At 36.7% G+C, this 25,043-nt stretch overlaps 1 protein-coding gene across 3 annotated transcripts in view; it reads right to left on the bottom strand.

Annotated features, from left to right (window-relative positions):
- The window catches only part of LOC136376335 (uncharacterized), a 116,882-nt gene that overhangs the window by 32,714 nt on the left and 59,125 nt on the right, over positions 1 to 25,043 (bottom strand). The window contains exon 4 of one of the 3 annotated variants that reach the window (XM_066342287.1): positions 18,916 to 18,964. The exons of the other annotated variants lie outside the window; for them this stretch is intronic. Within the exon in view, the coding sequence (XP_066198384.1) occupies positions 18,929 to 18,964 (36 nt within the window). The 3' untranslated portion in view covers positions 18,916 to 18,928. Of the gene's footprint in view, positions 1 to 18,915; positions 18,965 to 25,043 lie in introns of those variants that run through there. 3 annotated transcript variants of the gene reach the window in all.

Here is a 25,043-nt window from a genome sequence, read left to right on the forward strand (position 1 = left end):
CTAGTAAAAAAGAAATGTAGATTTAAAGAATAAAATGACAATAAACAACTACATATCAATAATAACCATAAATATAAATGGATTTAATGCTTTAATCAAACAACATAGGGTAGCTGCATGAATAAGAAAACAGGACCCGTACATGTGATGTCTATAAGAGACCCACCTCAAAACAAAAGATGCACATAGACTGAAAATAAAGGGATGAGAAAAAATATTTTATGCAAATGGAAATGAAATAAAGGCTGGGGTAGCAATACTTATATCTGACAAAATAGACTTTAAAACAAAGGCTATAGTAAGGGATAAAGAAGATCACTAAATAATGATAAAGGGACCAATCCAACAGGAAGATATAACCACTATAAATATCTATGCACCTAATACAGGAGCACCTAAATATATAAAGCAGATTTTGATGGACATAAAGGGCAAGATCAACAGCTATACTATAATAGTAGGGGATTTTAGTACTCTAACATCACTGGATAGATCCTCAAAAAAGAAAATTAACAAAGAAACAGCAGACTTAAAGGACACACTAAATCAACTGGATTTAATAGATATCTTTTACCCTAATAAGAACGTTTCACCCTAAAGCAGCAGAATATACATTTTTTTCAAGTGCTCATGGTCCATTCTCTAGATTAGACCACATGTTAGGATACAAAACGAGTCTCAATAAATTTAAGAAGATTGAAATCATATCAAGCATCTTCTTGGATCACAATGGCATGAAACTAGAAATAAACTACAATAGAAAAACTGAAAAACACTCAAACACTTGGAAACTAAATAGCATGTTATTAAATAATGAATGGGTTAACAATGAGATCAAGGAAGAAATAAAAAATTTCTTTTAAACAAATGAAAACGAACATACAACAACTCAAAATTTATGGGACACAGCAAGAGCAATCCTGAGAGGGAAGTTCATAGCACTACAGGCATACCTTAAGAAACTAGAAAAAGCTCAAATAAATAATTTAACCTTGCATCTAAGAGAACTAGAAAAAGAATAGTAAGTAAAGCCCAGAGGAAGTAGAAGGAAGGAAATAATAAAATCAGAGTGGAAATAAATGACATAGAGTATAAAAAAAAACAACACAGATAATCATTGAAACCAAGAGTTGGTTCTTTGAAAAGGTAAATAAGATTAAAGCATCTTAACCAGACTCACCAAGAAAAAAAGAGACAGGACTCAAATAAAATTATAAATGAGAGAGGAGAAGCAACAGCTGACACAGCAGAAATACAAAGGATTGTAAGAAAATACTATGAAGACTGTATGTCATAAAATTAGACAACTTAAGCAAAATGGACAAATTACTCAAAACATATAATCTTTTAAAAAACAATATAGAAGAATCAAAAAATTTAAACAGATAGATTTAATCAAATGAGATTGAAACAGTTATAAAAAACTCCCAACAAACAAAAGTCCTGGGCCAGATGGCTTTACAGGAGAATTTTACCAAATATTCAAAGAAGAATTAAAACCTATTTTTCTCAAGCTATTTCAAAAAATTAAAAAGGAGGGAAGACTTCCAAGCTCCTTTTATGAGGCAAGCAAAATTCTGATTCCAAAGCCAGGCAAAGACAACACAAAGAAGGAAAACTATAGGCCAATATCCCTGATGAATTTAGATGCTAAAATCCTCAACAAAATATTAGCAAACCAGATCTAGCAATACATGAAAAAAGTCATGCACCATGATCTAGTGGGATTAATTCTGGGGAGGCAAGGCTGGTATAATATTCGCCAATCAATCAATGTGATTCATCACATAAACAAAAGAAAAATTACAAATCACATGATAATATCAATAGATGCAGAAAAAGCATTTGATAAAATCCAGCACCCATTCATGATCAAAACTCTCAGCAAAGTGGGGATACAGGCATCATACCTTAACATGATAAAGGCCATCTATGACAAACCCAAAGCCAATGTCATAATCAATGGGCAAAAATTAAAAGAAATCCCCTTAAGATCAGGAACAAGGCAGGGGTGCCCCCTTTCACCACTCTTATTCAACATAGTTCTGGAAGTCCTAGCCACAGCAATCAAACAAGAAGAAATAAAAGGCATCCAAATTGGAAAAGAAGAAGTAAAACTATCATTATTTGCTGATGATATGATACTGTACATAGAAAGCTAAAGTCTCAGTCCAAAAGCTATTGGACCTGATAAATGAATTCAGCAAGGTGGCAGGATATAAAATTAATATTAAAAAATTGGTGGCATTTTTATATACCAACAATGAACTGTCTAAAAGAGAAATTAAGGAAACAATCCTCTTCACTATTGCAACAACAAAAAAATAAAGTACCTAGGAGTAAATTGAACCAAGGAAGTTAAAAATTTGTACTCGGAAAATTATAAAACATTGATAAAAGAAATCAAGGATGATTCAAACAAGTAGAAGCATATACGATGTACTTGGATAGGAAGAATAAACATCATTAAAATGTCCATATTACCCAAAGCAATCTATAAATTCAATGCAATTCCAATTAAAATACCAATGACATACTTCAAAGACATAGAACAAATATACCAAAAATTTATATGGAACTAAAAAAAACCACGAATAGCCTCAGCAATCTTGAAAAAGAAGAATAAAGTGGGCATATCACACTTTTTGATATTAAGCTATACTACAAGGCCATCATACTCCAAACAGCTTGGTACTGGCATAAGAACAGGCATATAGATCAATGGAACAGAACAGAGAACCCAGAAATAAACCCACATGTTTTTGGACATTGATATTTGAGAAAGGAGGTAGGAGCATACAATGGAGTAAAGACAGTCTCTTTAACAAATAGCGTTGGGAAAATTGGACAGTTACTTGCAAAAAAATAAAACTGGATCATCAACTTATACCATTCACAAAAGTAAACTCAATGGATAAAAGCTTTAAATGTAAGTCATGAAACCATAAACATCTTGGAAGAAAACATAGGCAGTAAACTCTTCGATATCTCTCGTAGCAATATTTTTGCTGACTTATCTCCACGGGCAAGTGAAATAAAGGACAGGATGAACAAATGGGACTATATGAAACTAAAAAGCTATTGCTCAGCAAAAGACACCATTAACAAAATAAAAAGACAACCCACACAATGGGAGAATATATTCACCAATACATCTGATAAGGGGTTAATAACTATAATTTATAAAGAACTTGTAAAACTCATCACCAGGAAGGTAAATAATCTGATCAAAATGGGCAAAAGAAATGAAATAGACACTTCTCCAAAGAAGATATACAGATGGCCAATAGGCGCATGAAAAAATGCTCAACATCACTAATCATTAGAGAAATGCAAATTAAAACCACAATGAGATATCACCTCACACCAGTCAGAATGGCACTCATTAACAAAACAACACATAATAACTGTTGACGAGGGTGTGGAGAAAAGGAAACCCTCCTGCACTGCTGGTGGGAATGCCGACTGGTTCTGTCACTGTGGAAAACAGTATGGAGATTCCTCAAAAAATTTAAAATGGAACTGCCCTTTGGCCCAGCTTTCCAACTTTTAGGAATATATCCTATGAATATCAAATCACTGATTCAAAAGAAGATATGCACCCCCATGTTTATGGCAGCATTGTTTACAATAGCCAAGATCTGGAAACAGCCCAAGTGTCCTTCAGTTGATGAATGAATTAAAAAGCAGTGGTACATATACACAATGAAATACTGTGTGGCTGTGAAAAAGAAGAAAATCTTACCTTTTGTGACAACAGGGATGGACCTAGAAACTATCATGCTATGTGAAATAACTCAGGCAGAGAAAGAAAGATATATGACCTCACTCATTTGAGGAATCCAGTGAACAATGTGAACTGAGGAACAGAACAGAGGCAGAGGTGGGATCAAAGAGACCAGAGGGAAAGTGGTCAGAGGGAAAGTGGAGGAGAAGATGGAATCAGAGAAAGGAAAGAGATTAGTGAAATTATATACACATAACACAGTATTATAGAAAACAGGACAGCAAATCCTGGAGGGAAGGGGGGAAGGCATTGGGGGGAGGGGGCAAAGGGGGAGCTGATGGGACACTGGCATGGAGGGAGATATATTTGGTAGGACACTTGAATGTATGTAAAGACAATAAATTAAAATAATAAAAAAATAAATAAAAAAACTGAGATAAATGCAAAGGGAAAATGAAAACACAATGACTCAATACAAGCAATTTTAGAGGGAAGTTTATAGTGATAAATGTCTGCATTAAGAAGAAAATCTCAAATTAGAAATCTAACTTTACAACCCAAGAAACTAGAAAGAAGAGAACAAACTAAAACCAAAGTTAGCAGAAGGAAAAATATAATAAAAATTAGAGTAGAAGTAAATTAAATACGGAGTAGAAAACAATAATAAAGAATAAAGAATTTAAAAGTTAATTTTTTGGAGGGGAATAAAATGTACAAAATTTTTGTTAGACTAATGAATAAAGAAGATATAAATAAATAAAATATAAGTGGAATAGGATGCATTATAAATGATACCACAGAAATATAAGGAATCGTAATAATTACTATGTCACATTATATACCAAGGCTTCTGGTCAAGATGGGGACATAGGTAAATCTGGTATTGGCATCCTCCCACAACCACATCAAAATTACAAGTAAATTACAGAGTAACTGTCATTCAGAACAGCCTGAAATTTAGCTAAAGGAAGTTTTATAACTAAGGATATAAAGAAGAAGTCACATCAGACTGGAAGGAGAGGCAGAGCATGTCACATAAAAATCTCAGCTATGTCAGCTGCAGAGGTCCCCGCTGAGAAGCGAGGGGTCTCAGTTCCACAGCCCAAGGTTCCAGTACCAGGAAGAGAAGTCATATAACTTCTGGATGTAAAACCCAGCAGGGATTGTGGCTGAATGAGACAGAGCACTGCTAGAGTAACAGACATTCCTCTTAAAGGGCTTGCACATGGACTTGGTCTCACTATCTCTAAACTCCAGTGCTGGGGGAGCAGTTTGAAAGCACCAGGGACATATAGGGAGGAACTAAATTGTTTGGCATCAGAGCAAGGGCTGCGGAGGCAGCTTTCTCCCAGATAGAAGTACTGGCAGGGAGTTCCCTTTCTGATTCCTTCCCTTACAGAGCATATCTGCATCTCCATCAACCTGGCTATCATTGTTTGCCCTGTTCTAGTGATTCCCTGAGACCCTGACCACCCAATCTGTGGGCCTGCCCGAGCTATTTCTAGTGGCTTTTCCATACAAATTGCCTGTCTTGGCTCATGCCTCAGACTTTCTTAAAATCTCTCAAGCAAGCAGTATCTAGCCTCAGGGTACCCCATACTTCTTGCTGAGTGGCCCAAGGCCTGGCACTAGTGGCAGCCAACCTTGATTTGCAGCTTGGCTTTTCCTTGGCACCTCCAATCTTAGCACAATAGCAGTCATCAGCAGGTCGCTTTGTAGCTTATGTTGGTTGGCCCTGGGCAAGGCCCAGGTCTTGACTGAGCTTGGCTTGCATCACCTAGGAGGCTCCAGAGCCAGCACACTGATGAACAGCTTTAGCCCACACTAAAGCTCTATCCACCCACCTTCACAAGCAACACTCACATGGGGCAGACTCAGTGGGCACTAGAGCCTTACCAAGGTAAGTCCTGCTTCTTGGGTGGGACCCTGAATAGCTGAACCTCTACAGTGATCACAGCCTTGCAGTTTGTGGCCTGTGGGTAAATTCCTTCTATTGACATGCCAAGAGAAATCAAGGCTCAATTATAGTATGAGAGTGTACATAGCTCACAGTGTGGGCATAGCTGGAGTGCCCAGCTTGGGTGATCAGCTTGTGCCACTGGACCCTACAGGACACCTACTATATAAGGACACTATATCAAGCCCAGAAGACATAGCAGCCAATACATAGAAAAAACACAGAGAGGCTGCCAAAATGAGGAGACAAAGCAACATGTTCCAAATAAAAGAACAGAACAAACCTCAGAAAAAGAACTAAACAAAATAGAAATGAGGACTCTATTAGATTCTGTGAGAGTTCAAAACACTGGTTATAAGACTGCTCAGTGAACTTAAGGGAAGAGTAGATAAATAGTAAAAACTTCATCAAAGAGTTAGGAAGCATAAAAACAGAACTAGGCCCTGGCCGGTTGGCTCAGTGGTAGAGCATTGGCCTGGCGTGCAGGATTCCAGGGTTCGATTCCCGCCCAGAGCACACAGGAGAAGTGCCCATCTCCTTCTCCACCCCTCCCCCTCTCCTTCATCTCTGTCTCTTTCTTCCCCTCCCGCAGCCAAGGCTCCATTGGAGCAAAGTTGGCCCGGGTGCTGGGGATGGCTCCATGGCCTCTGCTTCAGGCGCTAGAGTGGCTCTGGTAACAACACAACGACATCATGGATGGGCAGAGCATCACCCCCTGGTGGGCATGCCGGGTGGATCCCGGTTGGGTGCATGCGGGAGTCTGACTGCCTCCCCGTTTCTACCTTCAGAAAAATACAAAAAACCCCACAAAAAAACAAACAAACAAAAAACACACAAAAAAACACCGGAACTAGAAAACATAAAAAGGAACCAGTCAGAAATGAATACATTAACTGAAATAAAGAATACATTTCAGGGAATCAACAGTGAAGTAGGTGAAGCAAAAGATCAAATCAGAGGTTTGGACAATGAAGGAGCAAACTCCCCCCCAATCAGAACAGCAAAAAGAAAAAGAATCCAAAAAAATGAAGATAGTTTAAGAAGACTGGAACAACTTTTAGTGTACCGACATTCACATGTGGGGGTGCCAGAAGGAAAAGAGAGAGAGATCAAGAAAATAAAAACATATTAGAAAAAAAAAAAGCAACAGAAAACTTCCCTAACCTGGTGAAGAAAATAGATATACAAGTCCAGGAAGCACAGAGAATCCCAAACAAGATAAACCCAAAGGGTTCCCAACCAGACACATCATAATTAAAATGCCAGTGGTGAAAGACAAAGAGAGAATCTTAAAAGCAGCAAGAGAAAAGCAGTTAGTTACCTAAAAGGTACCTCCCATAAAACTGTCAGCTGATTTCTTAACAGGAACTTTGTAGGTCAGAAGAGACTGGCCTTAAAAATACATAGTGATGAAAAGCAAGGACCTAAAACCAAATTTAATCTACCCACCAAAGCTATCATTTACAATTGAAGGATGCATAAACAGCTTCCCAGACAAGAAAAAGCTAAAGGCATTTACCATCACCAATATTACATGAAAATTTAAAGGATCTTTAATAATAAGAAGGAATAAAGATAAAATATATGAATAATAAAGTGGTAACAAAGACTTCTCTATCAACAATTGAATTTGAAAAACAAAATAAATGAACAAGAAGAACAGAAACAGTCTGTCTCATAGATACAAAGAACAAACTGAGGATTGCCAAACTGGAAGAAGGTTAGAGGTTCAATGAAACAGGTGAAGGGATTAAGAAGTAAAAATCGGTAGTTACAGAATAGTCATGGGGATGTAAACTACAGCATAGGGGATATAGTTAATAATATTATAATAACTATATATAGTGTCAGATGGGTTCAAGATTTATTGGGAGAATAATCTAGTAAGTTATATAATGTCTAACCACTGGATCATACATCTGTAACTAATATATCATATGGAAACTATAATTGAAAAATAAAAAACATTTAAAGTAAAGAAGGAGAAAAATTACATGCTGACAAATTGAATAACCTAGAAAAAAATGGACAAATTCTTAGAAACACATGACCTACCAAGACTTAATTGTGAATAAATGTAAAATATGAACATCAATAATGAGTGATGAGATTAAATCAGTAATCAAAAACTTTCCAACAAAGAAAAGCCCAGGGCTAGATGACTTCACTGCTCAATTCTACCAAATATTTAAAAAAGAATTAATGGCAATCCTTTTCAAATACTGAAAAAAATGGAAGAGAAGTGAACACTCCCAAACTAATTTTACAAAGACCTCATTACCCTGATACCAAACCTAGATGATGTTAGTACAAATTCCCATCTCAAGATCAAGCAAGGGGCCAGAAAGCCTCTATGACTCCCATAAAATAAATATCTTTTGCCATTGCGATGCTATATCTTCTAGGGGAAAAATTCTGGTATGTGAATTGCTGAATTACAGGGCAAATTGAGTTTACAACCTCACGCTGTCTCCTAAGTTAAAGGTATAGAATTGATTGAGAAGGGGTAAAACCTTGAAAATCAAAATGGGGAAATATTGGCAGATTCCAATAAAACTAAGAAACTTGAATCTCTAAGTTCTTCCAATCCTTTCTACTGGTGGAAGTATGTTCCTATAGCTGAAGAGATTTATCTGCTATATGAAGAAATGTAGAACCTCTCTTGTGCTGTTTGCCATATGGGGGACTGCTATAATCGTGTTCTGCCCTCACCTTTTTACATTGCTTCTAGTCCTATAACCAGGTTCAAGTCCCAGAAATATACAGTGAATCAGGAACAAAGTAGGATTCATGGGAAGATATAGCATACACTAAAATAATTGCAGATTTTACATATGTCTATTAACAGAATTCTAGAACATATGTAAGGGAATTGTAAATGTGTTGGACCAGATAGAATAGAAAGTTTATAATGTTGGATTGGGCCACATTAATGATATTATGCTACTAAATAGTGATTCTGTATTCAATATGTTAGCTCAAATGGCTGGTAGTGACTGTAATAGTTTGCTTGATTACAAATGCAGACCCAATTCTCTGCCATAACCTTCTTCGTTTATTAAAGAAGATAGTATTATTCAAAAGCTCAGGGAGATTGTAATACTGCAATTGATGCAATTTTTCCTCACTGTTATTCTTATTCAGTTATTATTTACTTCCTTGTTACTCAAGGACTGTTTTTGGCTTTATATCCCCCCAAAGAATTGTAGTAGGAAAAAGAAATGGTAATTTACAGAAAGAGATGCCACCCCCAAGTGACCCATTAACCACTTTTTCCCTTAGTTACCCTGGGAAAACCAAAGTGATTCTAGGAGAAAATTCCCATAACAAACTGATTTCTGGCTGGCAATACCAAGTCTCTGCAGCTCCACTTGGTCACTACCCAAGCATAATTAGTGCTGTTAATGAACTGCCTTTACATGGCAGCATTTTGTATAACTCTGCACAGGGGAGAATTATGCAACAGATAGAAACTTTCTGAGTTGTTTTGACTCCCTAAGGATGCAGTTGTCTTATGTCCTGAGACAGAGGAGCAAATTTTTTCTTGTTCATTGCATTTTAGCATTAAAAATATACATGCCCTGATAGGGTTAACCTCTATTAATGGTAGTCAAATGTAGGCTTCCAGACAATAATGGTAGGATTATAGGTTGGAGGTTTTATGCTGCACCTTGTTCCCCATACTTTGACTTTAATTGTATTTATTATTTTTAGTTGCACCATAAAATATGATACAGAAAGTGACACAAAAATTTATATCAACTTGTATGAAGTAATAGTCACTCATGTCATTGTATAGGACTATGTAAGCTATCCTATCCCGGAAATCTTCTCTGTCATTTGTTCAAATCACAACTACCTTTGCCTTAAAAAGTAATCATGATTCTGTTAATAGTAAAAAGTTCCTTAAAAACAAAACTTCCTTGCATATTTTTATAGCTTTATCTTCCAAATGTGCATCCCAACACACTATAGTTTGTCTTGGCCATTTTATTTTCATTTGACATAAAATTTTCTCTCCTTTAAGAAAAAGTAAAAAATGTTTACTTTTCCTTATAATTTATTTTTTGAAAATATTGGGTATTTTGACATTTGGATTCTCATACTCTGAATTTTGCTGACTGCAGACTCAGTGTAGTTCAACATTTCCATTGACCTTTGTATTTTATTCATCTTTCAGCTGCAACCAGAGGTTTGACCAAACACGTTTGATCCCATTTTTGCTAAGATAATAGATGATCAGGAGGCATAATTATGACTTTCCCTTTTATTATTTGAATGCTCCATATATGTATGTATGTATGTATGTGTATATATACAGTAGATATAGTGAGAAAGAGAGAAAGATTTCATCAATAATGCCCATAGCAATTCTATCTAGCCCTGTAGGCTTCTTTCTGCCTTCTCCTTTTACATAGTTTTTACGTCTCTTTATTCTTCCAGTGAGACACTTGGGTCCTAACAACACAAATATTCATTTGCTTATTCTTAAAATACACACACACACATTTGTTTTCAATTTTAATTGTTTCAAAAAAAGTTAATTGAATTAGTTCTTATTTTCCCCCTTCAGTTCAGTTCTGCCATTTATTTGAAGTATACTTGGGGTCATTTGTTTCTATTTGCACTCAGTTTTAGGGTCTTTTAATAGTTTATCTTTTTTGGATTAATTTTGATTTTTGAATTTATAAAAGATTAGTAAGTCAAAATTCAAAATTATGCATTCTTAGAGATGTCCAGTTCTGCCAAATCCCTTCCAACATATTCCCTTCCACTCTCAGAGATAACATAAGTTATCATATTCTAACATGCTTGTCACATTTTGAAACAAATCAATATGGTTGGCTATTTCTCCTTATTTCTTATACAAAATTTGAGTATTATGCATATGCTTTTGCAGTTAACACTTTTTTACTTGTAAAATCATTCCCTATTGGTTCATAGAACTTTTGATTTTCATGTCTACATAGTACTCTGTTGTATGTTTCCTAGTTTATTAAACTTATATCTTCAATATTTGGACATTTATATAGTGTCTAATATTTTGCAATCACAACAACACTGCATATTTATTTTTGTATCTTTGGTGGTGTATCTCCAGGGTAAATTCTTAACAGTAGGACTGTTGAGTTCAACATTGATGAATGCAGTTTTGTTAGATATTGCCAAATTTTTCCTCATGGGAGTTGTACTCTCTCATTCCCTCATGAACCCTACTGTTTCTCCACAGCCTTGACAAGAGTTTTAGTGTTTTTGCCAATCTGATGTATGAGAAATGGTATCCCATTGTGGTTTTAGTTTTATTATCTTATTATTGATGAAGATTTTATATGTTTAAGGGATATTTTTTATCTGTTTTCAGAGTGTTCATATCTTTCATCATTTTAAAAATTGAGGTTAAATGTACATAATGTAAAATTTATCATTTTAAAGCAAACAGTTCAGTGTCATTTAGTACATTCACAATGTTGCACAACCACTCTCTAATTCTAAAACATTTTTATCACCCCCAAAGGAAACTACATACCATTAAGCAGTTACTCCCCATTTAGCTTTTCTCCCAGACCCTGACAACTACCTACCAATCAGTTTTTTGTGTTTATGGATTTACCTCATCTGGTATTTCATATACATGGAAAACAGAATGTATAACCTTTTGTATCTGGCTTCTTTCAGCATATTTTTTAGGTTCATCCACAATAGCATGTATTGATACTTTATTTCTATATATGGTTAAATAATATTCCATTGTATAAATATACCACATTTTGTTTATCCATTCATGTGTTGATGGGTGTTTGAATATTTTGGCTATTGTGAATAGTGCTGCTATGAACATGTCTATATAATTTTTTGTTTGCATATTTGTCTTCATTCTTTGTAGGTCTATAGCTAAGAGTGAAATTGCTGGGTCATATGTTAGCTCTATGTTTAACATTTTGTAAAAATGTTTTCCAAAGTGGTTGCATCACATTACATCCCTATAAGCAGTGTATGAAGGTTCCAATTTCTCCACATTCTAAGGAACACTGAGAAATTTCCTTTTTTAAAAGAAAATAATAATGGCCTTATAGTGATTGTAAAGTGGTATCTTCTGGTTTTGTTGTGGATTTCCCTAATAGCTAAGAATGTTGAGCACCAGTCCAGGTGCTTCTTGGCCATTTACAAAAGATGTTTATTGAAGTTTTTGTTTCCATGTTTGATCTTTTTGTCTTTAAATCTTTTTCTTTATTTATTACTTTAGAGAGAGAGAAGGGGGAAAGAGAGAGAATGAGAGAGAGACAAAAACATAGATTTGTTACTGTATGAGCTCTGACTGGGAATCAAACCACCAATCTCCGAGCTTTGAGATGATGCTCTAACCAACTGAGCTATTTGGTCAGGGCATTTTTTTCTCCCCCCCTCCCCTCCCCTCCCCTCCCCTCCCCTCCCCTCCCCTCCCCTCCCCTCCCCTCCCCTCCCCTCCCCTCCCCTCCCCTCCCCTCCCCTCCCCTCCCCTTCTTTCTTTCTTTCTTTCTTTCTTTCTTTCTTTCTTTCTTTCTTTCTTTCTTTCTTTCTTTCTTTCTTTCTTTCTTTCTTTCTTTCTTTCTCTTTCTTCTATATATTCTGGTTTCTAGCTCCTTTTCAGATATGTACAATAATTAGTAAATATTTTTCTGTTGTCTAGGTTGTTTTTAATTTACTTGAGCCTGACCAAGTGGTGGTGCAGTGGATAAAGCGTTGGAACCCCGAGGTCTCTGGCTTGAGTGCAGGCTCATCTGGCTTGAGTGCGGGTTTGCCAGCTTGATTGCGGGGTTGCTGGTTTGAGCGTGGCAACATAGACATGACCCTATGGTCTCTGGCTCCAGCCCAAAGATCGCTGGTGTGAAGCCTAAGGTTGCTGCCTTGAGCCCAAGGTCACTGGCTTGAGCAAGGGGTCACTTGCTCTGCTGTAGCCCCCTGGTCAAGGCACATATAAGAAAGCAACCAATAAACAACTAAGGTACCACAACGAAGAACTGATGCTTCACATCTCTCTCCCTTCCTGCCTGTCTGTCCCTATCTGTCCTTCTTTCTGACTCCCTCTCTCTGTCTCTGTCAAAAATAAAATTTATCTGATAATGTCTTTTGTTACACAAAAGTTTAACTGGACTTTTTACGAAGTCCAATTTATTTTTTCTTTTGTTGTTTGTGCTTTTGATGTTATATTTTAGAACTCATTGCCTGTATAGGGCCATAATTTATTCCTATATTTTCTTCTCAGAATTTTGTGGTTTTAGCTCTTTTTCTGAAGTAATTGATGCAATTTAAATTTCTGATATGGTATGAGGTAGGGGTTCAATTTCATTATTTTGCACATGGATATCCAGTTTTTCCAGCACTTTTTATTTCAGTTATTGTACTTTTTAGCTTCAGTTTGGTTTTGTTACAAATAATTTCTATATCATTACTGATATTTTTTAAAAAAATGTTATTGATTGATTGATTTTAGAGAGAGAGGAAGGGGGTGTAAGAAAGGAACATCAATTTGTTGTTCTACTTATTATACATTTTTTGCTTGATTCTTGTAAGTGCCCTGACCAGGGTGTGAACCTACAACCTTGGTATATATGGGGAAGACACTCCAACCAACTGAGCCACCTAGCTAGGGTTTTACTGATATTCTTAATTTGTTCTCCATTGTTCTATTGATTTTATTTAGCTCTTTGAGTTTATTATAACAGTTTATTTGAAGTTTTTGTTTAGTAAATTTAAGTCTGTGCTTCCTCAAGAATAGTTTCTGTTTATTTCTTTTATGCATAGGCTATATTTTCTTAGTGGCATGCTTCTTAATTTTTTTAAAAAACACAGACATTTTAGACATTATAATGTTGCAGTTTTGGAAATCAGATTCTTCTCTACCTCAAGGTTTATTTTTATTAATTGTTGTGGGATCTAGCTAGGTTTTCTTTTGTTGTTGTTGTTTAGTGTATCTTAAACTATTTTTGTAGTTTTTGTACTCTTTGTTATATTTAGTATCTGAAATCTCTATCCCTTAGCATATGTTCATCTGGTGACTTGAAAGAGATTTTCCTAAACACCAAGAGCCAAAAAGAATATATATATATATGGAGAGAGGAAAACTAATTAAAAGAAAAAAAAGTAAAACTCTCCTTTAGACTTTGCTGCTTGGTTATGGGATCAGGCACACCTAAGTCTTAATAAATTAGCATTAACCTTTAGTTGCTGCTGGAATGAGTCTATAAATCAGCTAAATGTGAAAGTTTAGGGTCTTCTCAGGCATTTTCTGAGCATATGTCCTGTTCTGGGCATGCACATGACTTTCTCAATTCTCCACTATACATGAGCAGCATTTTTTAAAAAAAAAAAAAATAACAAAATATTTTACTTTTAAGAAACTTTGTATAAGAGCATTACATACAGAACAATGAAACAGAATAGAAAGCCCAGAAATAAAACCACATATATATGGACAAATTATTTTTGACAAAGGAGCCAGAAACACACAATGGAGAAAAGAAATCCTCTTTAATAAATGGTGCTAGGAAAATTGGAAAGCCACATGCCAAAGAATGAAACTTAATTACAGTATGTCTGCCTGCCAAAAATTAATTCAAAATGGAAAACAGTATGGAGATTCCTCAAAAAATTAAAAATCGAACTGCCTTTTGACCCAGCTATCCCACTTTTAGGAATATACCCTAAGAACACCATAGCACTGTTACAAAAGGAGAAATGCACCCCCATGTTTATGGCAGCATTGTTCACAATAGCGAAGATCTAGAAACAGCACAAGTGTCTGTCAGTGGATGAGTGGATTTGGTACATATATACTATGGAATACTACTCAGCCATAAGAAATGTTGACATGAATCATTTACATGGATGGACCTTGATAACATTATACTGAGTGAAATAAGTAAATCAGAATAAACTAAGAACTGTATGATTCCATACATAGATGGGACATAAAAATGAGACTCAGAGACATGGACAAGAGTGTGATGGTTATCTGGGGGGGGGGGGGAGGGAGGGGAGGAAAGAGAGGAAGGGGGTGGGGGAAGGGGAAAGGCACAAAGAAATCCAGATAGATGGTGACAGAAGACAATTTGACTTTGAGTGAGGGGTATGCAACATAATCAAATGTCAAAATAATCTGGAGATGTTTTCTCTGAACATATGTACCCTGATTTATCAATGTCACCCCATTAAAATTAATAAAATAAATAAAAATTAAAAATAAAAAATTAATTCAAAATGGATCAAAGACCTAAATATAATATCTGAAACATTAAATTACATAGAAGAAAACATAGGTATTAAACTCATGGACCTTGGCCATAGAGAACAATTTACAAATTTGACCCCAAAGACAAGGGAAGTAAAGGAAAAAAATAAATGAATGGAACTATATCAAATTAAAAAGCTTCCGCACAGTAAAACAAACCGATAACAAAACAAACAGACATCCAACTTAAATGGGAGATGATATTTGTAAACAACAGATCTGATAAGGGGTTAATATCCAAAATATAAAAAGAATTTATAAAGCTCAGCAACAAACAAACAATCCAATTAAAAAAATGGGGTGAGGATCTGAACAGACAGTTCTCCCAAGAGGACATACAAATGGCCAACAGATATTTGAAAAGATGCTCATCTTTACTAGCTATTTGAGAAATGCAAATCAAAACAAAAATGAAATACCACTTCACACCTGCTAGATTGGCTATTAGCAACAAGACAGGTAATAACAAGTGTTGGAGAGGCTGTGGAGCAAAAGGAAGCTTCATTCACTGCTGGTGGGAATGCAAATTAGTAAAACCATTATGGAAGAAAGTATGGTGGTTCCTCAAAAAATTAAGAATAGAATTACCATAGGACCCAGCAATCCTTCTACTGGGTATCTACTCTGTGGGTGGAGCGCAGAGTGCATTCCTAGCAGTTGTGGCTGATGCAATGCTGTGAGAATACTCCAGCTCCCAGAAGCCTCCTGGGCATACCCAGGAAGGAAGCTTGCCTGCTATAAGGAGGTGACTTAGAGCCAACCACTCAGCTCCCTGATCTTTTCAGGCATTGGCTATGAAGGACATGACATGCTGTAACACCCTATAGGCTGAACCCATGCATATAAGCTAGTTTACTTCCTGAATAAAGTGGATCTGCATCACTGAACCTGGTCCCCAGAGTTGGGTCTTTGTGTCTACATCATCCTCACCCCCGGGAGGACTTGTCCACACTACTCCAAAAAACTTGAAAACATTGGTATGTAAAGACACATGCATCCCCGTGTTCATCACAGCATTATTCACAGTGGCCTAGACATGGAAACAACCTAAATGTTTCTCTATAGAGGATTGGATAAAGAAGAAGTGGTACATATATACAATGGAATACTACTCAGCCATAAGGAATGATGATATAGTGACATTTATGACAACATGGATTCATCTTGAGAACATTATACTGAGTGAAATAAGTAAATCAGAAAAGCTAAGAACTGGATGATTTCACACATAAGTGGGATATAAAACAGACTCATGGACATAGATAAAGATAAAGTGTTTATCAAGGGGAGGGGTATGTGAAGAGGGGAATGGGGAGGGCATAGGGAAAGAGTGTAAAGAGGAACAAATATAAGGTGATGGAAAATGGACTTTGGGTGACGGGTATACAAAATAATCAACTGTTCAAATGCTATAGAAATGTTTATCTGAAACCTGTGTACTCTTATTGATCAATGTCACCATGTTAAAGTTATTTTTTTAAATAAAAAAAAATAAGAGCATTACAGATCAGGACCTGGCCATGTAGCTCAGTTGGTTAGAGCAGTCTCTGTCTTGATATGACACGGTTGCAGGACACATACAGGAATCAACCAATAATTTCATTTATATGTGGAATCTAATAAACAAAAAAAACTAACAAAACAGAAACAGCCACAGGTACTGAGAACAGATTGGCAACTGTCAAAGGACAAGGGGGTTGGGAGCTGGGTGAAAAAGGTGAAAGGATTAAGCAATGGGAAAAAAGCGCTCATATACACAGATAATAGTATGGTGATTTTTTTTTTTTTTTTTTTTTACAGAGACAGAGAGAGAGAGATATACAAGAACAGAGAGATGAGAAGCATCAACCATTAGTTTTTCGTTGCGCAATGCGCTACCTTAGTTGTTCATTGATTGCTTTCTCATATGTGCCTTGACCGTAGACCTTCAGCAGACCGAGTAATATTTCTGCTCAAGCCAGCGACCTTGGGTCCAAGCTGGTGAACTTTGCTCAAATCAGATGAGCCCGTGCTCAAGCTGGTGACCTTGAGGTCGGAACCTGGGTCCTTCCGCATCCCAGTCCGACACTCTATCCACTGCGCCACCGCCTGGTCAGGCAACAGTATAGTGATTAAAAGAGAGACGGGTGGTAAGGAGAGCTGGATGAGAGTTTAGGGGACATAAATGATGACTGAAGGAGACTTGACTTGGGGTCATTAACACACAGTATAATGTACAGATGATGTATTATAGAACGGTATACCTGAAACTTATATAATTATAAACCAATGTCACCCCAATAAATCAATAAATGCATAGATAAGTGGAACAGCAGATCAATGTTTCTCTTTCTGTCTCCCTTTTTCTGCCTTTAAATCATAAATAAAAATTTTAAAAAAGCATTACAGACCAAAAGTTTTATTAACATGTATTAATTTCATGTCCAATTATGCATCAAGCACTTAATGGGCACAGCAACAGGCTGTACATGCAAAGCAAAATGGACATTTAGATTCCATCTCTACCAAATGATTTGATTTAAATAAAAAATGAGGAAGGAGAGTCAACACATTAAACTGCCCAGAAACTAAACTGGCAGAGATGTTAACAAACTGGAAAGTCACTCATCCCTAGAAAGGTACTTCTCATTGTCCTAAAAGTGTTAAAAACCTGAACATAAATATTGGGCCTGGCTTATAATTTTCCCAAGAAAAGAATTGTAGACTAACATAAGTACCAATTTTTCATGAAAAATGATCAAGAATTTATTTGATATGCCTTACATCATAAACTGAAATAAACTTGGAAAACTACCATTATACAGGAGTTTTATATCACAAATTCAAATCAGCGTATTTGTGAAGCCTTGCCATCCTAATTCCCTCAGATGTCTTTTCTACAATGATTTCAGTTATAGCATTGCCTACAATCCTTTGGGTGGGGACCCTGTGAGCCTGATGCATCACCCAACTTCATGGTGGAAAAAATGACAGCAAAAAAGTCTAAGTGAGAACTTTGAATAACTTCATTTCCCATAAGAACTCTCCCTGGTTTTTCCTCACAGGCTTTAAGAATGCATAGTTTGCTTCAGTTGTAACTCTTTGTCCCAGATGCTGTGTTATTCATTTGCCTTACAGTGTTTTTGAGGTGCCTGCCCTTTTACCACCTTGATTGAGTTTTGATTTAGGTGAAACAAAGATAAAAGCCTTGCATCAGTTCTTCAGGTTGCTCTCAGACCGTGTAGAACAAACAAACACAACTCTTTTTTTTTATAAATAAATTTTTATTTTAATGGGGTGACATCAATAAATCAGGGTACATATAGTACATATATTCAAAGAAAACATGTCCAGGTCATCTTGTCATTCAATTCTGTTGCATACATTTAACCCAAAGTCAGATTGTCCTCCGTCACCCTCCATCTAGCCCTCTTTGTGCCCCTCCCCCACCCCTCCCCCTCTCCCTCCTTCCCTCCCCCCCGCCCCCCCCATAACCACCACACTCTTGTCCATGTCTCTTAGTCTCGTTTTTATGTCCCACCAATGTATGGTAAGTGATCTGATGTCATCATCTCTTATGGCTGAATAGTATACCATGGTGTATATGTGCCACATCTTCTTTATCCAGTCCTTCATTTATTTATTTTTTTTAGTGATTAAAGCCTTTAAGCAAACTCTTGGCCAATACAGCAAGAATCCATAAAAGAGTAGTGTCCTTAACATGTTCACCAAGTCCAAGTTGGCCCCAACACCATGCCAAATCCATGAAAAATGCAACCCAACCTTAGTTCAGTCTGTTATGAGCTGTCACAAGGAGCAGGAGACCAGGAAAAGTCCACATCCAGGAAAAGTCCTCATGGCACTGGAATTGTTGTCACAATTCTATACTTTGCAGCTCAAGTCCAAGTCTCAATGACCGCTGCTTCTAGCTGGTAATGATTCAGGTAGACACAAACACAACTCTTTGAGAATAAGGTTTATTTTGCTTCTTCTGGAGTCACGGATTAGAGACCGATGCTGATGTAGAGAGGGTCTAAGGCAATGACAAAAAAAAAAAAATCTTCAAAGGTTTTCTACCATTTTTAAGTTTCTCTTTTCTTTACTCATCATACTTTTGGTTGCTATAAGCCTTTGATTATTTTCCAGGATTCTGACAAAGTTGGTGCTGATAGCGTCTGCCTGACTTGTCAATATTTTTGTAGAATAATGAGCCCCTGGTGCTATTTAATCTGCTGTTTGCACTGACATCAACCTTCAATCCCTGCTCATTTTTATTTACCAGATGTTTGGCCTTAATTTTTCAATTTTTTTTAGATTTTATTTATTCTTTTCTAGAGAGAAAGGAGAGAGAGAGAGAGAGAGAGAAAAGGGGGATGAGCAAGAAGTATTTCCATATTTCCCTATCAATCCCATGTATAAGACACACCTTAATTTTGGGGCCTGAAATTTGAAAAAAATGTATAAATAAAGTTATTGAACTCAGTTTTGTTCATATAACTCCTCATCAATGTCAAAACTCCCATCCAGTAACTTATCCTCATCTGTGTCTGATGATGAATCACTGTCTTCAACGAGTGCAAAAACAAGTGTGAAAAAGTGGGAAATGCAAGTAAAATGAATCTACAACCACTGTATACGGTGCATTCAGTTTTTAGACCCCAAGTTTTTTCTAAAAAAGTATGCCTTATACATGGGAAAATATGGTAACTCCTGTATATACCTTGACCAGGCAAGCCCAGGGTTTTGAACCAGTAACCTCAGCGTTCAAGGTCAAGGCTTTATACCACCACAGGTCAGACTTTTCATCTTTCAATTTTAAAAGTGTTTTATGTATTAGTGATATCTGTGATATACATTGTAGATATTTGCCCAAACCTGATTTTGAATTTATATCTATTTAAAAAAATATTTTGGGTTGTTAAAGTTTTTTATTGCTTGTTTTTACTTTAATTAATCATTTAAAAGTATCACATCTGGATTTAGTGTCAAAGAAAGATTTCCTTTATACTCTTGGAACATCCACCTGTATTTATTTATTTATTTATTTATTTATTTATTTATTTATTTATTTAGCGAGAGGGACAAACAGGAAGGGAGAGAAATGAGAAGCATCAATTCTTTTTTGTGGCACTTTAGTTGTGCATTGTTCATTGATTGCTTTCTTATGTGCCTTGACTGGGGAGCTCTAGCCAAATTAGTGATCCCTTGCTCAAGCCAGCAACCTTTGGACTCAAGCTTGCAACCATAGGTTCATGTCTCTGATCCCATGGTCAAGCCAGTGACCTTGTGCTCAACCTGGTAAACCCACACTGGAGCCAGATGAGCCAGATGAGCCCTGACCCAGTGCTCAAGCTGGCGACCTTGGGTTCCAAATCTGGCTCCTCTGCGTCCCAGGCCAATGCTCTATCCACTGCACCACTGCCTGATCGGGGCATCCACCTGTATTTCCTACTGTGTATCTTCATGTTCACATTTGGATTTTAGCTTTTTTGTAGTTTATTCTTATGCATGGTATGAGATATGGATTGTAATTCACTAATATTTTCTTAGAATTTCTGTTTCAATCTTGTGGGTAATATTGGTTTATAATTTTGTTTTTATACTAGTTTTGTTATTTAATTTGGGTACAATGCTTGCACTTGTTTCCTAAAAAGAATTTAAATTTTTCATTTTTAATTCTTTGCAACAATTTATTTTTATTGAAATAATTTGATTCCTAAAGGTTTGCTAGATTTCATTGTGAACCAATTAAAGATGGTATGTGTGTTTGTTATTATTCCCTGATAAATTTCTGTATATTTTCTATAGAAATTGCCCTTCTAAGTGTTATATTTCTACTGGAATGAGTAGTGATAAAATGTATTTTCTTATAAAATTATTCATTTCATATAGCTTTTGAATTTATTTGTACAGATGTGTTCATTGTTTTAAATGACTTTTTATTTGCTGATTATCAATAATTATATACTCTTATAATTTATTATTTGTTTTTGTTCTTTATCTTTTTTTATTCCTAATGAAACTATAATTGCCCACTTTTTAAAAAATAAAACTTTGGTATACTGATTTAATCTTTTTAAAAAATTTATTAAAATCTATTTTTATCTTGCTTTTTTCCCTTGTCGTTTTTTTATTTACCTTTTTGGTTTTCTTTTAAAATGCTCAAATAGAGAGTGACGTCACGGAAATGGCGCCGTGAGCAGCGCGTCTGACAGATCTCCCCAAAATCACAACACATTTATCAACTAGAAACAGAAAAATTTATCCTCGGAGCATTCCGGAGTTCCACACAAACTGAAAGCGAAAGGACTGTTATCACTTGAATCTGAGAGACGAGGGTGTGGAGGAAGCTAACTACCGCAGGGACCTTCATTCAAGCCGCGGAGGGGATTGCGCCTGTGGTGAGTCGGCCCACACTCGGGAGCGGCGAGCAGCCGCCGGCGCACGCCCGGTCCAGTTGCAGAGCGAGCACCGCTAACATTCCCAGCGGCCGCGCACTGCGAGTGAGAGTCCCCAGCCACCGGGAGCACCACATTCATGCGCGTGCCCTGGGCATCCTATGCGCCCAGAGCACCCTACTGGCCTGCACACCCAGGGTGCCCCACTATCCTGTGGCCGGTACGCCCCAGCCGCCAGCGGCGGGGCGAGTGGGAGAGGCGACAGGGCGGTCTTCCCTACTTGGGAGATTCTCTCCGTGGGCGAGGCACCTCACCCAGCCATTTAAGCTAACAATCAAGCGTTGGGGGAGGGGCGTGCAGGCAGCCTGAAATACCTTCGGGAGCACAGCTGCGGACCTAATCACTGAAATTAGCTTAACCCATGAAATCTGCGCACCCACGGGCTCTAATTGATAAGATCTCTCTCAGTTCAGCGATCCAAGACAAGAGGTGTGATATTTTTTAGTGCCTCTCGCTAAAGGGGCGGGGGCAACTTCTGATTGATAGAGCCTCCATATTCAGGGATAAATGCTAACAAGAGGGACTTGGCAGATAATAAGATCTATACTACACTAGTCGTCACAAGCAGAGACTAGTGCCTCTTCTTCCCAGCCAAAACAGGCTACAAAGTGTGGAAAGCCTGGGTTGAGTGGTCCAACTGAATGCTAGGCGCTGAACAGTCACCTTGACAACAATTGACTCCCACCCCCGCCTGATTACACTGGAGACTCTGACTGCCAGAGCCTTTCCCAAAGCCTTGCGCTGAGTGGGGATAGAGTGGGGATTTCCTAGCTCTTTGAGCCTCTTACTCCCCAGGCAGAAGCAGTAGCAGCCTTATAGCTGGATCACCAGGCTGCTAATTCAGGAAGGGGGGACTAGGAGAGAGACTCCAGGAAAGCAAACTCTCTCATCGTTAGACCCTGCAAACGCCAACAAGCCTTGACTACCAGCAAGACTAAAGCCAATTATATGACATTGCCATAGAATCCCATCAACTGCAAATCCCTACCTAAGTGTGACACAGGGGCAGAGCCTGGGGTACAGAGTCACCAACCAGGAAGAGGGAGAGAAAAGAAAAAGGAAGAAGTTAACCTCTACCTCTCAAAATCAAGAAAAATCCACAGATTTTACAACTTGTTCCACTAATTTTTTTTTGTTGTTGTTTGTTTCTTCTATCTTATTGCCTTTATTATTATTATTTCTATTTCCTCCACCTCGGTCCTTCTATTCTCTGCCCATCTTATGCTTCCCTTTTCTTGAACTACACTACCCATGAATGTTACATTTTATTTCTTTTCTTCATCCTCACCCTCCTTTAAGGTTATACTCCAAAACACTTAACTCTCACTCTCTCCTCTTTTGTTTTTTTTTGTTTTGCTTTATTTTGTTTTTTTCTCTTCCTTTTTTTTTTCTTCCTTCGTTTTTCTCTTTTTCTTATTTTTTCCTTTCTATTCGTTTTTTCTTTTCTCGGTTTACTTTTCCTCCCATTTAATCCTCAATCACGAACAAATTAGTTAATTAGGGACTCAAGGGTTTTTTTTTGGTTTTATTTTTCTTTTTCGCTTTTGTTTTTGTTTTTTGTTTGTTTGTTTATTTTTGTGGCATTTTGGGTACTTTTTACGTTGCTTTTTAACTCACTAGCATTCCTCCCAACCCAAGGTCTCCATTGTATTTAGTCTTTGCTCCACTTAATACAACAGATTTTTACTTATTATTTTTATTTTTTTCTTCTTTATTATTCTTTTTTTTTTTCTCCTTTTTTCTGGTTCCTTCTTATCCCTCTCATTATATCTCTTAGTCGACCATCACTTACAAGCAAATCATCTTATGCTTATCTAAGATTTTCTTCCTTTTTTTTTTTTTTTTGCATTTAGTAGGTCCTTACTCCCTTTTTTTGCCCCTTGAACTCTTCACCCCAAATCAGGCCCTCCATTATAGGCAGTTTTTGTTCCATTTAGCATAATGTAATTCACAGGTCATCACGATATTTCCCTGAGGAGGGGAGAGGAGGGAAAGAGAAGAAAGAAAAAGGGGGAAATAATAAATTATTTCTGGTTTTTTTTGTGGGGTGTTTTACCTTTTTTTTTTTTTTTTTTACTTTTTACTCTTTATTAATTCTAATTAGTGCTATCAACAAGACCACCCTCAGATGCCAATAAGAAAGAGGAAATCGAATATTATGGATACAAAAGAAAGAGAGGTAACACAAATAGATGTGGAAAAATCTATGGAGAAAAGACTTAACATATTGGAAGCCTTGGAGCTAAATGACAGAGAGTTTAAAATAGAAATCTTAAAAATACTCAGAGATATACAAGAAAACACAGAAAGGCAATTTAGGGAGATCAGAAAACAACTCAATGAACACAAAGAATATATTACCAAGGAAATTGAAACTATAAAAACAAATCAAACAGAAATGAAAAACTCAATTCACGAGCTGAAAAACGAGGTAACAAGCTTAGCTAACAGAACAGCCCAGATAGAAGATAGGATTAGTGAAATAGAAGACAAACAACTTGAGGCACAACAGAGAGAAGAAGAAAGAGACTCAAAAATAATAAAAAACGAGAAAGCTCTACAGGAATTGTCTGACTCCATCAGAAAGAATAACATAAGAATAATAGGTATATCAGAGGGAGAAGAGAAAGAAAATGGAATGGAGAATATACTCAGACAAATAATAGACGAGAACTTCCCAAGCCTGTGGAAAGAAATAAAGCCTCAAATTCAAGAAGCAAACAGAATACCGAGTTTTCTTAACCCCAACAAACCCACTCCAAGGCACATCATAATAAAGATGACACAAACCAATGACAAAGAAAAAATTCTCAAGGCAGCCAGGGAAAAGAAGAGTACAACATATAAAGGAAGGCCTTTTAGATTATCATCAGATTTCTCAGCAGAAACTCTACAAGCTAGAAGAGAGTGGACCCCAATATTTAAAGCCCTGAAAGAGAGGAACTTTCAGCCAAGAATACTATACCCATCAAAGCTATCCTTCAAGTATGAAGGAGATATAAAACCATTCACAAATACAGAAAAGATGAGAGAATTTATCAGCAGAAAGCCCCCACTCCAGGAAATACTAAAGGGGGATTTCCAACCAGATTCAAAGAACAAAAGAAAACAACACCACAAGTAACAGCTCCACCAAGAACACAATAAAACCAAACTTAAACTGTGACAACAAAGGAAAAAAATGGGGGAGAGGATGGAGATTAACAATAGCAAAGGACGATGAAGTGCAGAAATACTCATTAGATAAGGTACTACAATGAATATGGTAGGTACCCTTTTCATTACTTAATGGTAACCACCCTTGAAAAAACCACCACAAAAACACTTGACTTAAAAAAGGTAGCAACAGAGGAAAGAAGTATGGAACACAAAAACAAAAACAAATGATAGAAAAACAAAAGAGAAGAATCAAACAAGATACAAAACTAACAGAAAGCAATTTATAAAATGGCAGTAGGGAACCCACAAGTGTCAATAATTACACTAAATGTAAATGGATTAAACCTACCAATAAAAAGACACAGAGTAGCAGAATGGATTAAAAAAGAAAATCCAACTATATGCTGCCTACAAGAAACACATCTACGCAACAAGGATAAAAACAAATTCAAAGTGAAAGGCTGAAAAACAATACTCCAAGCAAACAACACCCCC

The sequence above is a fragment of the Saccopteryx leptura genome, chromosome 6, assembly GCF_036850995.1.
Source record: "Saccopteryx leptura isolate mSacLep1 chromosome 6, mSacLep1_pri_phased_curated, whole genome shotgun sequence".
NCBI classification, from domain to species: Eukaryota; Metazoa; Chordata; class Mammalia; order Chiroptera; family Emballonuridae; genus Saccopteryx; species Saccopteryx leptura.